The following is a 22,905-nucleotide window of genomic DNA, read 5'->3' on the forward strand; positions in this document are numbered from 1 at the left end:
ACCATGTAATGTATTGATGACAAGAGACCGCATGTGGTTGAACTGAACAACGTTTACTAATGTCTGGATCTATATACAAGATGGTAACTCAATAGCACCTCATAGCGTACACTCATAACATTACAACATGTACACATACATGACACAGATGATTTGTTTAACGTTATATATATTTTACTGTTGTATTTACTTGAAGCTTTCTTAGATTTTGAAACAAAGTAAACACGTCATGTGTGTTGCTAATGTTGGAGCATGTAATATGTAATACATGAACGTTTTAATAAATAGTCTAACGATTTATAGTCGTTGTACCCAATTGTTATAATATGTCTTTTTGACTGAATAATACATGTTTGTTTTATTTGTCTATATCCTACAATCGCAGCAGGACACACTCTTCTACACTGTATGCAGCAGTAGACGTGATGTATAATGCCAAACAAACATGCAACATCATTACACACAATACAAGTGTCAGACAGGCATATGAGGAGCAAAGGTATGTAACACATATGATGTATTTAGCTAGTGATACCACTAACAGTCTTAAATGTATAACTGATGATGACAAAGGGTTTTTTTTCCATAATCATAGGAAGGAACCCAGGCAGTAGCATTGTTTCACAATGTTTCCATCACCATCATCGGTGGATGCCTTTGCTGTCCGTAGCCTGAGATTTCAGATTTGCAGCAAAAAATTAGATTTTCCCATTTATTGGAATGCTGTAGGCAGGGCCTGAAGTTAACTTTTTTGGCCACCAGCCACTGTGGCAGGTGGATTTAGAAATCCACCTGCCACAGTGACTTTTTACCAGCCAGTTTTTTTTGCCTTGTAAAGATGAAAAATATGAATTGCACAAACATTGTTCTTTATTTTGTAAGAATATTTAAGTGCTGTCAAGTTATTAACTAAATTAATACAAGTTATAACTAAAAAATATATACATATATTTATTAATTGATTTCCAGTGTCACAGACAGTATACTAACTGCTCCTAATCAGAGTCCACAAATAAAGAACACATGCAATCCTCTTCCTCCTCCTCTGCTGCATCTTCCATGAGATCTGGTCTCCTTGACCGTATGCTGCTTGCATGCCACATCTCAACTGCTGGGCTAGGGTCAAAGTCTTTGATTGAGGGGGAGGACAGATGGACAAAGAGCAGGTCAGACAGTGTCTCACACTTGAGACTGGACCGCCAATCAGACTTTACCATCTTCATTACATTAAAACCACGCTCACAGTCTGCTGTTGATGCTGGCATGCATAACACCGGATCCACAAGGTCCAGGAAGTCAGGGCATGTCTCCCTCAGCATCCTGTTAACTTCAGTCCAGGTGATCTTCTCCAGTGCCTGTGGCTCCTTGTAGAGGCAGGACTTGATGATGGTCCACTGGTCTGCAATCAGATCGACATCAACTCCAGAAGAGATCAATATTGGCTTGAAGTGACTTGTGAGCCTGTCCACTTCTAAATCACCAAAGTCTGAAATGATATAAAAAGATTATTTTTAAAGTTTGTAGTAGAAGTGTATGTTGTTTTAAGTTTAATATTTTATACATTTTAAAGTTGTGTTCTTTAATAATACAAAATCAAACTGCTCTCTGGCATTAGATTTTTTTTTTACATTTAAGTTATTGCAAGATGCTAACCTGCACTGTTTTCTGGATCAGGCCATTGTTGAAAGCTCACTATCTTTGAATCGTTCAGGATTCCAGACCCCACATCCCCAAATCTGTTGTCCATGCTGTCGGACAGCTTGTCCAGAAGCTTGTCTTTGTTAGCCATCATGTGGCTGGTGTCACTAGGTCTCAGGTTAACACCCTGGTAGGTGTTGGAATCCAACACCTTCCTCAGCATTGGTCCAGGTCTGTTGTCAAAAATTAAGTTTTAGTTTACGTTTCACAAAGGATTTGCACATCAAGACTTTACAGTCATAATCATTACAATACATTCACAATATGTGGTTTAGTGGATACATGCTGTGGGTAAAGAGCATTTTGCCTTTTTCATCAGAATCAAAGCATTTAATACATAGGCTATGCGTCAAGACAGAATCATACAAGAGGTCACATGTAGAGGTAAAATTGAACTAGGTCTTAGGAAAGGGAAAAACACTTTTTAAGCTGAAGCAAAGATTAATAACACTTTTAAAACTATAAACGGTAATTAATCTATGTATGTACCTGTATTTATATTTGAGGATCACAGCCTGGGTGGAGGTCAGGCAACTGTGGACATCAGCTACTGTTAAACATGACTGCTGCAATTTCAAGGACAGGTTGCTGAGATGAGTCAACGTATCATGCAGGAAGCTGCTGAACTTAAGTACATCTCCATCAGTCATCAACTTGTAGAACCCTCGTGCCTTGCTCTGTTGAGCAGCATTTACCCCTTCATCGTCTGGTGATTGCATCTTTAGAACACAAGAACAAAATTAATTAGACTGAAAATAAAAGAACTGCATTTAACATGTTAAATTAAAATGTTGACAAAGATAAATATAACAACAATACTTATATCAGCTACTTACCTGCTCAAGGTGCTGTACAATCCCCTTAAACCCCCTAAGGAAATGGTCCAAGGCCCTCAATAGGTGACAGACCCACCTTGTACCTCCTATTCTGGTGGGCATCAGGGGTTTTATACCTAGCACGGAGAAACTGTCTTTTAATTTGGCTCTGTTCAGTGGGCTCCTGTGATAGAAGGTGAACAGGCCAGTTAAGAGGTCCTCAACTTTCCTACACAGATTGTTGGTCTTCATTACATCTTTAAAAGCCAACTCAAGGCGATGTGCCATACAGTGGACTCCTAAAATGTACGTCCTTTCCCCACGAAGCCTGCTGACAACTCCTGTCTTGGATCCTGTCATAACGGCCGCTCCATCCGTCCCACAAGCAACTAGCTTTCCCTTCCAATCCTCACCGCCACTGATTGCAGACATCTGGGAGCATATTGCATCTGTAATATGTGCTGCATCTGCCTTTTTCAATGCCTGGATGCCCACAAACTGCACCTTGACTTTTCCTGCTCTGCTCATTCTAGTGTAGACCAACTCTTCTTCCATTACACTGCTGTCTGTTGATCCATCTACCATTATAGAGATGAACTTGGTAGCAGATATCTCCTCCTTTACCTTCCTCCTTTCAATCTCTGCTATATAGTGCATGAAGACTTGGGCCTGGTTTGCATTTCTGTATGTCTTTCCTACAGCTAACCCTTTCTTTTCATCCACCCTACAGACACAATGACATTTCACAGTTAGCATGATGATAACAGCAAAAAAAGGAAAAATCTAATAACAAATAAAGAAGTTACAAACATTTATAAAAAAGAACAAAGTTGCACATTAAGTAAGGTCTGAAATTAGCATTAGGTATGGAAATCGAATCAAATGAATAATAACGCTGTCTTTATTGTATGAATTAAATATAATTATTATTTTTGAGAGCTACAGAAGTGATTTTCTCTTTGTCTTGGGTTGGTTGATTAACATTAATGACACAGACTTAAGTATGTTGATAGAGGTTACTGTCTCTTTAAGACCAAATAACTTTAAGACCAAATAAGCACAGAATGTTTTTGACTCTATACATACACTTAAGACATAAAAATAATGTTTTATTAGAAAAAGAATACTGTGAAGATCATTTTGTTTATACGTGCCTGTGGCCTGTCAAGAACAGAAAGAATTTATGTACGCTTGCTTTTGGGAACGCGCATCTCCGATGTGCCCTATTAAGGACCCTTAAACCCGCGCGCACACAGAGACGGAGGGGGCACAAACTGCGCACATAAACAGTTGCCCCACATACGTTGTTTTTCATTACTCGATTCACAAAATGTATGTTAATATACTACAGTATGAGACACAGTAGCGCAACTCTCTCTAAAGTTTACACATCAAGAGTTCTGATCCGTCACAGCAGCACTACACATCTGTGCAACTGCGATTATACTGTAGCATATGTCATTATTGCATACTCATCCCATCTCAACAACAGTTTAATACTTACTCGCACATCCAAACGTAGTCAGAGAATGGCCTCATCTTCTTTCCAATCGCATGGACGTTGCGAAACAGCAGTCGCATCCTCTCAAACTGCGCTGCTTTCATGGACGTCAGTGCCTTAACCGCAGCGGTCTCCTCCGGAAGCGCGTTTTTTGAAAGTTTACAACTTATCGTGTGTAGGTGGCTTTTTGATGACTCGTGGTCCTTAATTGCTTCTAATTTTAAGTTTTTAGTCCCGATTACAAAAGGATTTGACTTCGCTTTCTCTGAGCCATACACACGACAGTCACTGCAGTACATTTGTTCTGTACTGCTGTCATAAATCAGCCACTCACGAACCTTGCCGTTGTCGCCAATTGTCCACTTTGTATTAAAACGTCTTTTTTTACTTTTCCTTGACAATTCCTCGTCATTTTGTTGGTTATTGGTTTCCGCTGGTCTCTTTACCCCAGTAATGTGCCGCCACATTTTAAACTATAATCCAGCGAAATGGCGGACTTCGTTGAAATGTAAAAAAAAACCAAACAACTGAATTACTCAATTCGCATTGGCTACCCGCCAATGTGGCCGGTAGATTGACGGTTTTACCCGCCAATTGCAAAATTCACCCGCATTTGGCGGGGGGTCGGGTGTTAATTTCATGCCCTGGCTGTAGGTATTTAAGTATTTTAGTAACTGTGTTAAATAAAGTAATATTTACTTTTACAATAAATGTATTGCTTGTTTATATTTTTACAGGTTGTACCTTGCAGCCATCCATTACAATGTCACCAAGCCGTAACAAAAGCAGGAGAGGGAAAGTACAAGGTTATGTTCCCAAAAAACACAAGAGACATACTGTAAGCAGTAATGTTTTTATTTTGAATATATTCATAAATAAAAACTTAATGTATGAAGCAGGGAAATAAATGATCAAAACAAAAGATTTATTGAATGCAATATTTTTACAGTTATGTGGATAATGTGATCAGGCTTGTGTTTGATGGGGTATTTGAAGATAAGCTGAAGGAAACCCCAATTCCAATGGACCTGGCATCACAGTTTGAGAGACCTTCAAAGGAGGACGTGATTGCATGCCATCTTCAGTGCAGGGGTCGTCAAAAGTCAAAATTGTGACCGATCTGATCAGGAAGCTCCAAGCATATCTGGAGAACAACACACGACAGGATGATAACCTTACTGTATAGTGTCGTCTTAGATAGCATCAGCTGACAAAGCCTTGATATGCCATTTATCTGTATAGATAGCTGTAAGAAGTGAATTGAAAATTTTTTGAAAGAAGAGCACAATATGGTTAACATTTAAATATATATTTGTAATAAATAAAAAAACTTTTGAATGAGTACTATATTTTCTTTGTTACATATTTTGTTCTTTTGGGTACTTTGTTACTATAATGCTACTTTAGTGTTATTAGTTCAAAAATGTAATAAAACTTATAAACACTTACTCTAGTGTCCTGCGCCTAAAAGGCCCATAGTCGGTACAATAAATGTACTGTGTGTAGGGATTTAGACAATTTGTGCAAAACCTGGATGATGAATCACGCAGGTAAGAGGTCCTGGGCCTGTTGCATTCTCCTTAAAACCTAATAAGTAATAACATAGCACTTATAAGCAAGCAGTCTTTGTAATAAAGTTTACCGTAGTGAAATAATGTAGAACTAACATTCATTTCAATTAATACTTTCTTTGTGCTACATTTGGTGTTTCCATATAATTTGCACAGTAATATAGTATGTAAGCAATATTTTATAATAAAGTTTACTATAGTAAAATAATGTTGACAAATAAAATAACAAATGAAAAAGTTTTATAATCATTTCAACAAATACTTTCTATGTGCTACATTTGGTGTTTCCATATTTTGCACAGTAATATAGTATGTAAACACTCTTTTATAATAAAGTTAACTATAGTAAAATAATGTTAACAAATGAAATAGTTTTATAATCATTTCAACAAATACTTTCAATGTGCTACATTTGGTGTTTCCATATAGTTTGCAAAGTAATGTATTATGTTATAATTACCTTTTGGATGTCTTTGCAACACATTTTCGTCTTCGTTTAGCATTCTGGCAGAGCTAAGGACACCTAAAAAAGTTAAATCCAATCGCGTTCATTGACGGAGATCGTTTATATCGTAACGGCCTTCTGAACTCTCTGGATCGAGCTCGAAGTGGTAAGGCAGTACAGACACCATCGTTTATAGAGAAATATAACTGCTTGTTTACATTCATGCCTGTGTGAATCTCAGTCAGAACCGGAAAACCCACGCATAGTCAGGGGCGTAACCTTTCAAACACACGCCGAACCCAGTTGACCAATAACAGTTGAGTAGGTCATCTGAGTAATCCGAGTAAGCTAGACATTTTGGGAGGCGGAGACAGGAACTAAATCCGAGCGTTTCACAGACAGAGAAATATCTGTGAGGTATGTAAGCAATTTATGAGACTCATAATGCATTAGTTCAAATTTTAATAACAAGTATGTACTATGGGACATTACAATAACGTGCTAACGTGCTAATTAATTAGCATAATAGGTGCTCTTTAAATCACCTTTCTTTCCAATTCTGACATTATATTTGGAGTTCACGAGATTGTCTTGACTAGGACCACACCCCTAAACACATTGAAGCAACTGCCACGTGGTTGGTTGATTAGATAATTTAATTAATGAGAAATTGATCAGGTGTTCCTAATAATCGTTTAGGTGAGTGTATATGTATATATGTAATTGGACAAGGAGATTAAATGGGTTCCGATGGTGGTCTTTGGTCAGGCATCAGCTTGGCATCAAGTTGAAGGACGGCCAGTAGATCAGTGGTGTGTTAACCTTCACGGCAGCCGGAACGGGGTCTGTTTGTCTCATTGTCCTCGGGATCGATGTTGTGGTTTAACATCTGCTCGGTTCTAGAGAGGCCAGCTATTGCAGCATTCGTATATTACACAGACAAGTTATGTGAATGCTTTGTCCTGTACAAGCTAACTATTGTGAGATGAGTACATTTACTAAACAAATTATGTGAAATGCTTTGTTAAAGAGAAAATTCTTAAGCACTTTAAAGACTTTTTCCACTTAAGCGCTGCTCTCCTACAGGGCTGCCTCAGAGAGCATATGTTTTCATCAATCCAAGGCTCAGATCTAGGTTTAAGTTTTGAGAATGTTACAGAAGCTAATGAGTCCAAAACATTCACAGAATGCTAATGATAAGGCTTTACTGGTTGTAGAGGTAATTAATCAAGATTTACGGGTACATAGTGTTCCTTTGGGTATATTTGAAACCCAAGGAACAGAAAACAAGAAAGATTGGAGTTCAATTGACGTTCAACTCTGTGACATCGCAAATGAATGAAAAGTAATTATAGGCTTTTGGGAAACTACTAGAAAATGATCCAGCAATCAAGATAAAATAATCTGGCATCCCTCATCCTTCTCATCCTCTTTACTGCTAATTTTTGTCTTCTGTTCGGTTTCTTTAACTGGGGGCTCGAGCCCGACCTAAGGTTCGAGCTGTCTTGGAGAACCAAAACCCAAATTTGTTTACCGTTAATTATTAAGATTAAATGGGCAGACAAACTTGTGAAACAATAGAAGTAAATATATTTGACAAAATATAGTTTTAAACGTCTACTACAATAAAGCTGTTATTCATTTTCCTAATGCATGGTTCTTGGATCTTTACATCTGTTTGAAACGTTATACATTTCACAAAGGAAGATTTTCAGCACTTTGTTCGAACTCAGCAGCTCAAATGTCAATGTCCACTCCGTGTCTTTGTGTGTGTGAACCCTGAGCTGTGCGTCCTCTTTTCCGAGACATAAAGAAGACAGAAATAACAGAGGCAATCGTGATCGGATTAAATGCTAATGACATTAATTTTTATGGAAACAAACAGAGATGTAAACACTATGCAATATATCGCCTATCCAAAAGCCAAAGAGGCCATGTTCTCTTATCTCATGATAAATCGATATAGACATAATCACGACAGGCCTAACTCCTGCTCACAATAATGAATATAACCGTACACTGTAAAAGATTTCTGTAGAAGTTACAGTTTTACTGGGTATTACTGGCAACTAGCTGCCAGTAACTTACTGTAGATTGTACATTTATGCTATTTACTGGGAACAGTTTGTTCAAAGTTAAATGAACATTAAACATTTTCAGTCTTTATCTTCTACAGTAAGTTACTGGCAACCAGCTGCATAATTACAGCAAATTTTTTTACAGTGCAAAAAAGCCACATAATAATCACCCAAAGCTGCTGTTTGTTAATCCTGACGGACAACTTTGAGCAGAATCAGGGAAAAATAAACAGATGCAATCTGACCAATTAAAGAGTTTACTGAATATAAAGTCCGCTTATCTGATCAGAATCACAAAACTCTGTAAAAGTGAAACACTCATTGTGTTTAAATGAAAAAAAAAAACAAGCAATTAACTTCATAAATCAAAGTTATTAACCAACCATGTGTATAAGACACTATTTACAATAAAACACTCAAGAAAAGTCAGACAGTATATTAGTGTGACTGCTCACAGATTACCCAGCTTTAATTTCTTTTATCTACACCAAAGAACAGACAACTGCAAACTTTGAATAACACAGAGAACGTTTAATCTGCCCAGTCAATGGATGAGTCTGTAGAAGCAAAACTATAAAATGGTGTTTCTGTCATCACGTATGGGCAAGATGACAAAACGATGATTTTAAAACTCAATTCCAGGTGTATGCATCAGTTAAGAGAACAAATAGTCTGATTGTTTTTTGTATCTGTCTGTAAAAGAAAGAAACGGACAGATACAGGGTGTGAATGATAGCTTTTCAGAAAGTTAATCATTCTTAGCGATCCGGCCTCTGGAGACAGAAGACTTTGGCTTTGTGATCTCCTCCTGCAGTCACGACGGCTGACGCTTCTCTGTGGACAAAATAGAAACGTTGTAAATAAAAAAAACACAGGAAGATTCCAACTTAAACTATCAAGATTTGCAACAGATCTAGATCATATTACAGAAGGCAATTTGTATGTATCAACTGACACCAGGTCTAAGCAGTGCTTTTCCCTGCTTCTATTAAAGCCGCTTTGAAACAATTACCAATTGTGAAAAGCACTATATAAATAAAATTGAATTGAATTGAAAAATTCAATAACAGATCAGCATTACCAAAACAAAATGAAAATCAATTTGTCATTTTTTTTTATATATTTTTGCATAACAACTAACCCTTAAAAACAACAATAGAAGAGACAAATCACATCCAACTTGGATCCAAATCTTTATTCTTTAATTTTAAGGCAAAAATCACAAAATAATTTTATGTTCGATTTCAACAATTTCTGTCCCTGGTGTGTACACTCAAACATCTTGTAGTGATATTACATTATGAATAGGGATGCTGTTAATAGTAATCATTAGGAATTTCATTCGGCTTATTATGCATTTTTTGGAACACTGTACAAGAAGATGCAGAACATGCTTTTCCAGTAAAATGTGCTTCGCTACCACTTTAACGGACCAACCTGTTGAGAACAAAGTCAAGGATCTCGGCGGAGTGACCGTGATACTCTGACATCATGGCTCCGGATCGAGCGTCCCAGAGTGTGACAACACCAGCTAGGTTACCTGTGGAAACCACTGCAGACGCCTCTTCCCACTGCAGGTGAACTAACCCAACCTGGCACACAATCAAACAAGAGTGTTTATCAAGGGCTACAATAAGACACACATCAAATCGAGCCTTAATTAAACAGATTAACTCACGTTATGTTTACACCGATGTCTTAGACTCTGTGTGTTCAAATCATAAATGGCCAGAGTGCCGTCCAGATATCCAACAGCAATCAGAGGCAAACTGAAACAGCAGACACATTACTGCTCAACACTCATAAAATCATCTGTATCTATAAACTCTGCTTAATTTTACTTACACATTACAAAAGCCCACAGACTCCACAGAGTTACACTCCTGTTCCTGACCAGAGTCTTTCGCTTCATAGTTTTCATTGTTAAATGAATATACAACCTAAAACACAAACACGAGGAGTACACATATTACAAGTATGTGCTGAATTTGCTCGCTGGCAAGCAACATCAAGCTACATCAGTGTCAAAAACCTGTAGAAATATTCCTCAAAACTTTTTTGATTTCAGATCAGATCTGGTCACCTTTCCTGTGGATGTGCTGATGAGTTTTGCATGGCCATCCACTGAACCCGTCAGAACCAGAGATCCATCTTTACTGCAGGCCATTGATGTCAGAGCCCCCCGATGACCCTCATGACCTGGGCAAACACAACACGCACACATTTTCAAAAAATCTTTTAAATCTTTTGTGCCCCGATGTAAATCTCAAGTTAAAAGTTTAGCAGTTAACTGCTGTATTCATTTACAAAGATAATTGTGGCAAAAACGGATTCATATGCCATGTTATTACCAAATACACACTTGTAAAAGCAACTCAGCAGACGCACTGACAAATCCATATCTGCGCACGCTGTTTGTTCATCTGCATGAAGTTCAGGTGACGCCAAGCGATTGAGTTAGCTTAAGAAAATATGACTAGGGCTGCAACTAACGATTATTTTAATAATCGATTAGTCTGTCGATTATTTTTTAGATTAATCAATGAATCGGATAAAAAACAAAAAAAAACATTCATTTCCAAACCCTTATTCAAAACAGAACTAAAATCTTTAGAAATTACACAAACATGTTGCTCCTTGAACATACCTAAGCTGTTAGGTTTTATTAGTTTTTATTACAAAAATAATAAAATAAAATAAAAATGGACTAACACAAAAAAATACACATGTATGCTTTACATCTCCCAAATATATAGACTTTTTTTATGATGCATTTCCCAATCAAGAAGGCTCTCTTGATGAGATCAAAAAGATAGTATACGAGTATCTCTCAGAAATAAAGGTACAAAAGTTGCCACTGGGACAGCACCCTTTAAAAAAGGTACACCTTTGTACCCAAAAACTGTATATTAGTACTTCAAAAGTACATATTGGCAGTTCAAAGATACATATTTGTACCTAAATGGTACATATTAGGACCTTTTATAAAGGGTACTGCCCCAGTGACAGCTTTGTACCTTAATATTTGACTCCATGGGTTTTCTCTGATCGGATAGCTATCTCATTTGTTAAAACTGTTCCATTTACATTTGGCCACATAAATGCGTCTTGTGAAAAATGGAAAATGAGTCTTCTACTCCCGCGCAAAATGCAAATACACCATTCATTCCTTCGCATAAAAAAATTTAAGACGATAAGTTTATTCAAGAAAGGCGGCACTAACTGTATGTTGTGCTGTATGTTGGGCTTGCTAACCCTAACTCTCTCTCAAAGTTTGATTTCTTTGTTTAATATCATTGGAGTTTGTCATTGGAGTTTTTTATTGGTTCTAGAAACTTTTTTTACCCGCTGTAGTCGCTCCACAAAGCATAAGCGTGTCGTCTTTGTTTGTTTACCTCTTTGTCGGCTAACTTCCAGATGACGCGCTTACGTTTGTTTGGGAGGAGTAAAACACTGACATGTGGTTTTACTCTACCTCCGCTGTTTTTGATCTTTTTTCCGCCCTGTCTATGAAGCGCCGAACTCTGCAAGCAACAGTGCGCGAGAGAGACAGTGTGTGTTCACTCCGCTCCATGCTTATAACTGAAGTTTTTCTTTTTTTATATAATGAAATGTCTCTGCATCACGCGACACACAGAATCAATTACAAAATTTGTTGCCAACTCATCAGAAATGTTTTGTGCAAAGCAGGGAAGGTGAAGCAGAAAGGAGAGATAATGAGTTTAAGTGAGGTAAAATACATCCTCACCCAATCAGCTCTCAAACATTAGAGAACAAAATCTCAGGAAAACCTCTGTCAAGTCTATAGAACTTCATTGTTGCGGAGAAAATTAAACCATGTATTTATTATTATACTGTTCTGTAATTTAAGATATAAAATGAATCTTTAGTTCACTAGCTCTAGGACACACAAACAGTTGGGAGTAACTATAACTGAGAATATTATAGTTACTGCCAATGTTATAGTTATAAAATGACTGGTTTCTTGAAATATTGTTATTGAAAAAAACTTGTTATTATTCATTATTATTCTATAATGTAAAATGCAAATGTGAAAGAAAATATTTTCTCTTTTCGCTGTCATTTTTTCCAAACATTTTATGTCATTTATGCCTTCAAACATGTTAATAATGTTAATTAGGGGTGTCACGATTCCCCAAATCCTCGATTCAATTACATTTGGGATTCTAAGGTCACGATTCGATTCAAAAAAATTTGTGGAAAGAACAAAAAAAAAATCCATTTTTAGACTAGACTTTTATGAAATATAATATTTGACTTTGAACCCGGAGATGCCCTGCCATGCTAGTCGTGCTGCCGGTGGAAAAATATGGTACACGTACATACCTGATAAAACGAAACTTACTCTCAGATGAACATTCCTTTCAGTACTTTGCACTTTAAAAACACGCTTTTATTACCGTCAGATGAGATTGTGAGACTATAATACCCCAATAAGTTATGTTTAAATGCTATTTTCATAACTCTTAAGCAACTGAAAATTAATTGTTCTGAAACTTAAACGGATCTCAGTTTAGAGAAACAATTGGTTCTGACACAGACGCCGTTCTGCTGTGCACACGCATGCATGCTCTGTTCTCATTGAGTTCAGCTGAACGCTTGCTGTTTTTTGCTTTCATGTAAAGAGCAGCTCGCATGGTGTCTCCTACATCTGCCATGCTATCTTTTGACTGGCTGTAGCTAGCTAAGTTAAAGGAGGTTGACTCACAGCACTCAACACGTGTGTTTTTTCAAGCTTGGCCAGCCAGCCGGACATGACATGGGGTAGTGGCAGCATCAACGATTACATTTTTTTATTCAAAGTTTAAGGGGGTGACTTAATTTCAATCGATTTCAATTTAAAATTATATATATAGGTGATACTTAAATATTTTTAAACACATGTTTATCTTTCCTAGTACTTGTTGCAATGTAGGAATAGTGTTAAAGCAACACCAAAGAGTTTTGTCTCTTTGCTCCCCCTACAGGTTAGAAGCGTAATTGTCCATTACCCACTGTCATAAATACTGAGGCATAGCTGCCGTAAAGCAAGTTTTTGTAGTATTCACTCGGACTACAGGACCACTACCCGACGTTTGGAAACTTCTTTAGTGCGGTTTTGGCCGATAGAGGGCTGCAAAGCGAATGTGAAAGTGCTGTTCACCCTGTTTAGAGTGGATGAACGACTGAAACTGTTTTGGAAGCATTATTTTAAGGTAATAAAAACTCTTTGGTGTTGCTTTAAGGAAAGGAAATTGTTTTGAAGTGTTGCCAAAATAAATGGGGGGCATGTGCCCCAGTATAACTTTATAGGTATGTTCGAGATCATCCGATGCTTAGCAGACTGATTGGTGAGGTTTGCTGCTTGCAATCGAGGGAGAAGCTGAAGACGGTACTGACGTGTGCGCCATGTTTCATTTTTTTTTTTTTTCGCAAATGAAGTGAATAAGATGGTGAATTTTATAAAAAAAAACACCTTAATAAAAAGTTGCAACCAGAAACATGTTATATCAAATATTTGAATTGCTGCTTATACTGTGTGCCCGAAAATAACGGGAAACAAGCATACATTAAAGGTACAATTTGTAAGATATTTGCAGTAAAATGTCCAAAAACCACTAGGTCAGTGTTACATATTTTGTCCAGGTGATTACTATCAATATCTGTAATGTTTTCAACTACTTGTTAATCGGGAGAAAATTGCCATTCAAAACATTGGCATGGGGCAGTGCAGTCTCCTGTCAATGACGTTAATATCCATGTGACCCTTTGTCACCGCCTTTACTGACGTAAAAAACACATGACAACAGTGGTCGAGTTCAAAAAAATTAAATGGCGGCCAAGGAAGCGACTGGAGCACAAATTTATTTTAATTGCATTTCTAGCGAGAAATTAGTATTGTTGTTTTCAAATATGTGATTAGTTATCACAAAGGCGCTCTCTGTTTATATTTCAAACACGCTGCCTTCATGCCTTCGCTGCCTTCACGCCTCCGAAGTCATTGCCTCATGAGGCAGCGAGGCAACAAGTCACTGCCTTGAGTTTTCGGACGCAGCCAGTGTCGTGGACAAATGCAGAACTATGCTTTAGCGCCTGTCCTGCTACGCGCTTGCTTATGGACTTATTGATTACTATTTACCGTCTGCCGCTGGTTGTGTCAGCAAAGACAGCTCCCGTAAGCGCACGGGCCAACCAAACGACCCAAGAAGAGTTAGGAACAAAACGAGAGAAAGAATGAGGATCAATTTGGTGTTGCATTATCTGGATGGAGAGAGCTTTGCGACAACATTTAACTAGACAGAGATTCTGATCCTGCTTGTGTTTTACGCAATGGGCGAGTTGTTTTGATTCATAACCCTTCAAAAATGCTATTATATTGATCACAACATTAGTGTTTAGACTGTAATCAGCGCGTCTTAACGTGGACGATATGCACATCAAGAGGTATTGTACAGCAATATAAATGGTCATTTTAAGACACTGCTACGGCGTAGCCGTGACGGCGTAGGTTCCCCAACGGTTTTCATTTATACTTTTGTGTCGTCCTCCACATCGACGTGCAAACACACGCACAAACCGCTGGGAAGCAGTATCCGTGTATACCACAGTAGCAGCGCGACCGTCAGAGAAGAAGCTTGGCAAGTTAACCCACAAACGAAGAAGAAACAGCAACTTGTTGTGTATGATTTCAGAAGACCAGCAATGATGGAAGTAAATAAACAGTGACTTTTGTTGCAGTTTGAGTTAAATCACTCCTCAACTTGGCTCATCTTTGTTTTCACCGTCACAAACGGAGAGACCTATGACGCCGTTTTTTTACCTGACGGGAGGGGTTCTGGTGGACCAATCACATCGCATGCGGTCCGCGTAGATCTGACGCGCTGTTAACATTTTTGCAAGGTCAGGCTACGCAGAGCTACGCACAGGCTACGGATAGCCTACACACGACTATAAATCGGGCTTAAGATTTGTACTGTCAATACATTATGTGAAAAATCATTGTAGATTGTAAGTTGAAAACTTAATTCTGTGCTGTGTTAACCATCAAATTTGGACTTATACTGTAACATCTATGACTAACAATTTCGTTTTGAACATCACATATAAAGTTACATAATGAAATAAACGAGATCATCAAACGCAACATTTATAAGACTTGATTACCTTATCCATCAACGTGATTTCTCGTTCACGTCTGATTGATGGCCATCAGCGGTTGAGTTAAAGACTACAAATCCCATAAAACATGCTTCAGAGCGTTATTAAACAACATCATTTGATGTTATTGTGTTTTGGCGAGATCTAGTGGTAAAAATTCTACGTATTCCACCTTTAATAAAATACCAATAGAGTTTGGTATTTTGCTTATTTTATTACACAACACAACATAACATATTTATGCATATTAACACATTTTTTCCTGTTATAAAAACATGAATTTATAATGTTCATTCGTTGAATTGAAGGTTGGATTAAACATGAAATGCACGTGATCGTTGTCATCAGTAAGGCAACCAATCACGAAAATCTGTGTCATCATCAGAACTCTAAAAAACTTAAAAAACATATGACACAGTCACGTGCCTGCAGCGCCAGCTCAAGTCGGACAAAATTACTAACCGGCATGCAGTGCTTTCAGTCAGTCGTCGATCGGTCTGCGCAGCGCCGCATGAAGCCGAACACACCTTATGTCTAGCAACGCCCCTGTTTTAACCCCTAAACATTTGATCACATGACCCATAATGCACGTAAGCAGATGTTTCTAGAAGCCTGTGCAATAAATTACTACTTATAAGAACGGCTTATCAAGAAAAAACCTGAGAGATTTTACTCAAATGTTTATGCAGAACTTTAACAACTCAAAGAAAAAATGGAGATACACAAGTATAAATTACCTTTGATAGCATAAACAGCATCGCCTCGTTTTAAGTCCCAAAGACGTAAACTTCCGTCCTCATATCCCACAATTGCTCTCTTACCTGTATAAAGACAAAAAAATTAAAGCACAGTACAAGAGAAGAAGACATAAACAGCATGCAGATCCTTGAAAGTCTCACCATCAGGTAGAATCTTTCCACTTGTCGCCTGGCAGCTGGGCCCTTGAAACGTCTTGCACTCTCCGCTCGGTATCTTCCACATCCAGGTGTTACCGTCAGCTGTGCCAGCCAACAGAACCGGGGCGCATGGGTGCCACTCAAACCACTGGAAAGCAGAAGCAGCATATTAGCATTTCTACAAGAAGAGCGTGAGTCGATCAACACCTACGGTACAAACTTCAGACTTACTTCCAGGTCTCCGACTTCAAAAGACCAAATTTCTTCCTTACTCTCCACTCTCCAGACTTTAATGAGACCACTCATGTCACCAGATGCCACAAGTTTTGAATCACAACTGAACGCAGCACAAGTTACTGAATCTTTATGACCTGGCGAGGAAGGAATCACATGTGTGTACTTTGTTGTAGACTGTACATTCACGAAACGTGACACGTGCTTACATGCAGAGATGTCTACATACCGGTGCATTCAAACAACACGTCTCCATTGCACACAGTCCACACGTAAGCCCGATCATCTTCTCCACCAGTAATAGCAAGACTGTTGTTGACCGGGTCTAAACCAACACAGAAGACTGAACCTGCAACACCAACAAATAAACGCTGATTAATATATGAACCTATCCACAAAGATATACAGCCAGACTGAACGCCTTACCAGTGTGTTTGGAGAAAGTAAGTTCACTGTCGTCCTGCTCGGACTCCATCTCTTCTTCTGTTTCCCATCCATTGTCATCATCATCATCATCATCATCATCATCATCGTTTGCCATATCAGCTACATCCACATCCTCCAGTTCATCCGCGAGATCATCTAAACACAAACAACATCAACCAGCATCCACGTCAACAACATTCACGTGCTGTTCAAGTACAATGTTTAGAGAGTATGAAGAACATATTGTTACCTGCGGTCGGTTCCGTATCATTTAAATCAATAACCTCGATGATCTCCTCATCCTCATGAAGCTGCAGTGAGTCTTCAGCACTTCTGTCCATCTCGTGTTATTTCTTTCACTTTATTCACAAACACTCCCTTAAGTCTTTTAGCACACACTTTTCTCGACAGCTCTTCTCCGCGGTGATAATTTCAAACGAATTAAAGCACTGCAATGAAGTTTTCTCACGTTGTGTTTAAAATAAAGAGTAAATCTGCTGTTTTGGGCTTTAACATTCTCGTGTTTCTCACGTGTGTGTCCAAAGAGCTCACGCTGACGTATGACGCAAACAACAAGCTGACAGGCATGAGCCTCAACCAATCGGGTGAATTTCCAGTTGTCGGGGAAAAAACGACACTTCCGGCCACAACGTGGGTTTGTTTTCGTGCGTAGCTCTAGATGGCGCCAAATCCACTAAGAACAAAGATAAAAACTTAAACGGAGACTTTCTACACGTTATTATTTCATCTACATTGATCTAAATGTACATGTATTTGAAATGATTTCAGATTAAATTAATTTGTAGTAGTTGTCTCGTGTGTTTTCAGATAAAACATTGAGGAAAGTGTTGTTTTAACTAGAGCATTTACTTTATGACGGGAAAATATAGTAGTCAACATTTGAAGTGGATCAAAAACATTCATCAAACTTGTCCTAAGACAAGAACGGGTACTGGGTATTGGTTTTAAGACAACTTTTAGGAAAGGTTTTGATCCACTTCAAATGTTGACTAGTGTATTTGAATCTTATACACATTCGATCAGGTTTTTACTACAGAAGAGGAAGATCTGCAGCAGACACATTTATGTAAAAGTAGGCAGAATAACATTATTCTAGTGGTTTTATTTATTTAGACTTTTTGGATAAAGGTTAGAGTTAAAACAGAAAGGGTTAGTATGTTTACGCACACACAAGGAATTTGTCTTTGTGACGGCAGGTTCCAGTGCAGATCATATCGCAGACATACATTTAAAAACAGTTAAAAAAAAATATTATAACACAGTAATGATATAAAGAGAAACTAATTTAAATAAGGCAATCTAGGTCAGTAATACAATAAAAGAAATTGTTTTTACATTTGTGTTTAAATCAAGTCTTATGGGTTACAAAATACAAAATATCTACTTTTGTGTTCATCAAAAAAATTATGTGGTTTATTTGGAACATCACAAAGATTTGTGATCCACATTTTTGGGTGTACTAATCCTAAAATTGTACAAAACAGAAATTGCCCCCCCCCCCCCACCACCACCACACACATACACTTTTATTTTAATATAAATAAGTGTTGACAAGTAAGACAAACAAACTTGGGGTTAAAATGTTGTGAAGAGCCAAGGTTTATTTTAGAGCAACAGTTTGATGAAACTAATTCAACATTCAAGTGGTATTAATTTTGTGTACAATTTCCTCTTCATGCTAAGAGGTCCACAACATTATCATGTAGCAGTTTCACATTCACACCCTCTTGCTGTTATTACAGTGTCATAAGGGTTACAAACACGAGAAGCTGATTTGGTCTTTTGATCAATCCTGTAAAAAACGTTCCTATGTAAGATCCAACAGCAATGGACTATGTTTAAAAATAGTGCCAAAACTTTAAACATACAATTGTGGTTTAGTTTAAGCAAATGCTAATTTGACAGACAGGGTTAGAAAAATGTGCAACACAAGATGCAAACTCATGCTTTTGGTCAAACTATTTTATGTGAGTTTTCTTCATTTCACACATGTGACAACACCTCATTTGTAGCTTTTCCTTGCAATGTGCATTCCAGGTAATGAATCAGGCTGAAAATAAACACCTGCACTTTTTTAATATGAAGCTACACAAGTGATGTTGAGACTCTTAAGCATTACCAGAGACAGGATGCTTTTCTGAAGCGTTTACATAGCTCAATAGACACAGAGAGTAATGGAAATGGTTCACACTACAGTCAGTCTTCATGCAGAATTGATGTTCGCTCAATCACAAACTCCTCTTCAGTCGCCCATCCACTGGAATTATGGGTATTGAGTTTTGACAGTATTGACTTAACGCAAAGTTCCTCCAAACGTATGATGGCATTCACTTGCTCAGAAATGCCAAGACATCCGTAAAGAAGGGCTGAGGTCCCGCAATCCCTCACACCAGTTTATGAGCAGATGGAAAATGCCTAGTGTCTTTACAAAACAAACGTTTCCAGGACCTGATGAGGATTAGTGGAACCCTTCCTTCTTCATATACTCATCTATTCACCCTCATCTCTCTGAATTATCTTGTGGCTTATTTGAGCGGTCCTCGATGTTTGCACAGCAGGGCCAACAGGACAGAGGTCTCCAAAAACAAACATCTCAGATCTCTTCATCTTCAACGTGTTGCATTGGGGCCAGAATGCTAGTGGGCTACAGCACTAACATTGAGAGTTAGGCTTCATGCCCTGACATTACTCTTGTCGCTCACAGACATCCTGAGCAGTGGTCTCCATGAGGCAAAGCCAAATAGAAGCGAGACCCATTTTACATGGGCGGCTCCTCCTCCATGGGTTCATCTTCAGTTCTATGTTTTAAAGGTGAAATGTATTAAAGCATATGAGGTAAAAAGCAAAACCACAAAGTGAAAAGAGCTGTACCTTTTCTCCATGACGGCCACAGACAACGATGCCATCGCTGTCACAGTTTCATTTTCCTCAGATTCTCCCCTCTGAGCTTCCTTCAGAGAGAAGCTAACACTGGAGATGAACGGTTGCACCGACCTCCAGTACTTGCCTGGAAAAACACACAAACAAGACAAAAAAACATTCATTTGAAGGAATAGAGGAGATTTAAGCAGGTTGAAGCCTCTTCATGTGGGTTAAAATTTCACTTTTGCTGTTAATGTCTGTTAATGCAAACATATGGAAGAAAAATAATGACAAAAGTTTTTGAATTAAAATAGCCTGTTGAATTGTACTACCTGAAAAAAAATGCATTGTATTAACCGTACTTGAATTTTAATGCATTGTATTTTTATGTTTTTGAATTAAAACAGCCTGTTGAATTGTACTACCTGAAAAAAATGCATTGTATTAACCGTGCTTGAATTTTAATGCATTGTATTTTTAGGTTTTGCATTTTTAAGGGCTGAAATTAAACATGCGTGTATATTTTCTGTATTAAAAATTCAATAGTCCACATTCACCTTTTAGATTTCACTTTAAAATATTCGGTCTGTTTAAAAATACAACGTAAAATATTCAGCAGGCAATTTTCAGTCAATTTAAATTCGCGTCCAAAAATTCAAGTCCAAAAATTCAGTCGTACAGATTTCAACATTTAACATCCGGGAACTGCAGGAAAAGCAGTAGAGTACAGAGTATAATCTCATCTGCTGTTAATCGATCTGACCAGCAGGTGGTGCACGTGTTCGCCAAGACTTTGTACATGTAAGATGATTTATCCACTGCAGCAGTGATGAAAGTTGGCTTTTATGTTCAGTTTTAGTAAAACAACTGTAATACACTCATACAGAGAGTGTATTGTTTGGTTATGTTATTGACAGGATACTAAACGGGTTTAAAATGCCATATAAATTAAATATGGCCTTTCTGCCTGCTATTGGCTTCGTTTCTCAAAAGCTAAGTTGATTGTAGATTTTATTGGTGGCAATCTACCGTCTTCTTATGCCTACGAGAAACGGACACGGTTTTGTAATTCATCACCTCAGTTTATAAACCATACTCAGATTATTAAACTGTTCAATTTACAAATCGTGCGCGTGGATTAATAAACCATACGCACAATTAAACAATCAGTGCTCTCAGATTTGCAATCCGTATCCACAAATTCATAAACAATTAATAAACAGTACACACGCTTTCGCAATGGTTTTGCAAACTGAGTCTACTAACGCAGAGGTAACCAACCACCGGGTCGTGGACAAGTTGCCACCGGTTGCAAGAACATCCTGAAAAAATTTATAATAGCTACGTTATAGTTTAATTAGGTGTTTTGTCCTTTACCAGCCGACTTCAAATAACATATCAATCCACTTCTATACAGGGTCGCGCTCCCTCTTTTTCTTTCTCTCTCTCTCTCTCTCTCTCTCTCTCTCTCTCGCTCTCTCTACCAGCGCATCGGCGATCACATTGCTCTCATTAGAGTTCAAGCATAAAGTACTTCTAAAACACAATCGATCAAAGAATTGCAAAGGTATGACTTTATGAATAAATGAAGACGTTCATTTGATATCGCAAATGAAACTAATTGCAGGCTTTTGAAAAACTTAAAAATTACCCCTAAACTCTTAATTAATTATACTTAAACTCTTTCACTGCAGTAATAATATTTTTATTTTTAATGTAGGTTTGAGAGGAACCTAAACAGTCATGTGTCAAACATCAAAAAGCATAAACGCGAGTCCCACGTGCCTCCGCGCCCAACCGCAATTCTTCTGGCATCTCTCCTGCTCATCTCCTCCTTCACTGCACATTGTTTTCCTTTTGTTCTGTTACTTGAACTTGGGGCTCGAGCCAGACCAAGATTCGAGCTGCCTTCGAGAACAGCAAACCAAGTTCGTTTACCGTTATTTATTAAGACTAAATGGGCAGGCAAACTCGTGAAAAAATGAAAGTAAAGAACAGTGGCGGATGCAGAACGTGACATATGGGTGGGCATGGATTAAGTCCAGGTGGGGCTGAATCTATGGGTGGCACTTTTGAATAAGAAACTATAACAAATCTATAAAATTCGTCAAAACTTCAGGAATCACAAGCGTATTGGTGAGAACACTAATTTAAACAGCATACACACACACCCGAACTGCATGTCACATTTTTGACATTATTGATATACTTTAAATTGTAATGCAACATGACATTAATTAAGCCTTTTTGGTAAAAAAAAAAAATTATTGGGCTGTCATAGCCTACAAACAAAAGAACCTGCACACAATATACTTTTTAAAATAGCATATTAAAACTGTTTAAATAAATTAGGCTACTAAATGCTTAAAATGAAGCTTCTAACATCATATTCTCTTCATGCAAATCACTAAAAATATATTTTCGTTCTCACATATTTAAGTTAACTTACTATAAAGAAAGAAAAAGGGAATTGCTAGAATAATGTTAGACTCTGAGGTTAAACGAAATGACAAATAAATAAACATTTAATATACTGTTTTATGAGCATAAGAGCAAGCGGGTAGCCTACTCGTGAAGAGCGGAGCCGAGGAGCGCGTTTATCAGACGTGAACACGAAAGGAGTAATGGGTTTAATTATGCTTTCACTTCATTTCCTGACAGTTTCACTTGTTAGTGGGGATAGTAATGACTAACAAGATGACACCGAATTACATACAATATAAATACCTAACTAAATCTGAGAGAATGCAAACACATTACAATATTTTTCCTCCGCCCGACGGGCAGGGCGCAGATACATTTTTGTAGCCCGACAGGAATTCGCCATAGCCCCGGGACTTCGGGGTAGCGATTTTGCGAGCCCTGCATAGGTTTGTTTTGTAGAAAGACTTTCTTTAAAGTGAATTTCGTTTTGTATAAATTTTATCTTAATATTAATCAATGTTTAATCAAACAATTGCCTTGATTTAATAAATAAGAAGCAAACCAAGAACGTCTGTAGTGTGGATTGAAGTGAACCCACTATATTTCCGCAGCCTACGTCTTTCTGCTTTTAATACATTTCTTAAATTAATGTCTCAATTACACAGTAGGCTTATATGTTGTTATGATAGGCTATTTGTTGCTTAAAAGCAATAGGCTATATTGTATAAAGTGTAGCAATAAACGTGGCGTGACTTATAGTGCTAATTTAGAGAGCT

At 37.8% G+C, this 22,905-nt stretch overlaps 3 protein-coding genes across 4 annotated transcripts in view; all 3 read right to left on the reverse strand.

The window, feature by feature from the left end:
- Positions 1-838: 838 nt before the first annotated feature.
- On the reverse strand, positions 839-4,510 carry LOC135760699 (zinc finger protein 862-like). Its single transcript, XM_065274806.2, has 4 exons — positions 2,535-4,510; positions 2,188-2,417; positions 1,654-1,871; positions 839-1,486 (listed from the first exon to the last, which is right to left on the reverse strand). The coding sequence occupies exons 1-4, from the start codon at positions 3,267-3,269 to the stop codon at positions 996-998; spliced, it is 1,674 nt and encodes a 557-aa protein (XP_065130878.1). The 5' UTR covers positions 3,270-4,510; the 3' UTR covers positions 839-995.
- A 3,839-nt stretch (positions 4,511-8,349) lies between these two features.
- Positions 8,350-17,401, reverse strand: aamp (angio-associated, migratory cell protein). The gene is made up of 11 exons (XM_065272431.2): positions 17,073-17,401; positions 16,823-16,978; positions 16,626-16,745; positions 16,394-16,533; positions 16,166-16,310; positions 16,004-16,087; positions 10,192-10,307; positions 9,954-10,048; positions 9,787-9,877; positions 9,546-9,700; positions 8,350-8,942 (listed from the first exon to the last, which is right to left on the reverse strand). The coding sequence occupies exons 1-11, from the start codon at positions 17,161-17,163 to the stop codon at positions 8,867-8,869; spliced, it is 1,269 nt and encodes a 422-aa protein (XP_065128503.2). The 5' UTR covers positions 17,164-17,401; the 3' UTR covers positions 8,350-8,866.
- A 1,017-nt stretch (positions 17,402-18,418) lies between these two features.
- The window catches only part of LOC135760706 (histone deacetylase 4-like), a 44,250-nt gene continuing 39,763 nt past the window's right edge, over positions 18,419-22,905 (reverse strand). For both annotated transcript variants that reach the window (XM_065274817.1, XM_065274816.1), the window contains exons 26-27: positions 19,715-19,850; positions 18,419-19,641 (exon numbers count right to left, since the gene is read on the reverse strand). In XM_065274817.1, the coding sequence (XP_065130889.1) occupies positions 19,602-19,641; positions 19,715-19,850 (176 nt within the window). In that variant the 3' untranslated portion in view covers positions 18,419-19,601. The remainder of the gene's footprint in view (positions 19,642-19,714; positions 19,851-22,905) is intronic.

The sequence above is a fragment of the Paramisgurnus dabryanus genome, chromosome 7, assembly GCF_030506205.2.
Source record: "Paramisgurnus dabryanus chromosome 7, PD_genome_1.1, whole genome shotgun sequence".
NCBI lineage: Eukaryota > Metazoa > Chordata > Actinopteri > Cypriniformes > Cobitidae > Paramisgurnus > Paramisgurnus dabryanus.

Bases quoted from the DNA above. Each gene is read 5' to 3' on its own strand.
- LOC135760699 (XM_065274806.2), bottom strand. From the start codon at position 3,269: ATGCTAACTGTGAAATGTCATTGTGTCTGTAGGGTGGATGAAAAGAAA. The intron at 2,418-2,534 runs GTAAGTAGCTGA...TGTGTTCTAAAG, and splicing joins TTGTACAGCACCTTGAGCAG to ATGCAATCACCAGACGATGA. The intron at 1,872-2,187 runs GTACATACATAG...TTTTGACAACAG, and splicing joins ATCCTCAAATATAAATACAG to ACCTGGACCAATGCTGAGGA.
- aamp (XM_065272431.2), bottom strand. From the start codon at position 17,163: ATGGACAGAAGTGCTGAAGACTCACTGCAGCTTCATGAGGATGAGGAG. The intron at 9,701-9,786 runs GTGAGTTAATCT...ATTGTGTGCCAG, and splicing joins GACATCGGTGTAAACATAAC to GTTGGGTTAGTTCACCTGCA. The intron at 8,943-9,545 runs GTTGGTCCGTTA...TTTTGTCCACAG, and splicing joins CTTGACTTTGTTCTCAACAG to AGAAGCGTCAGCCGTCGTGA.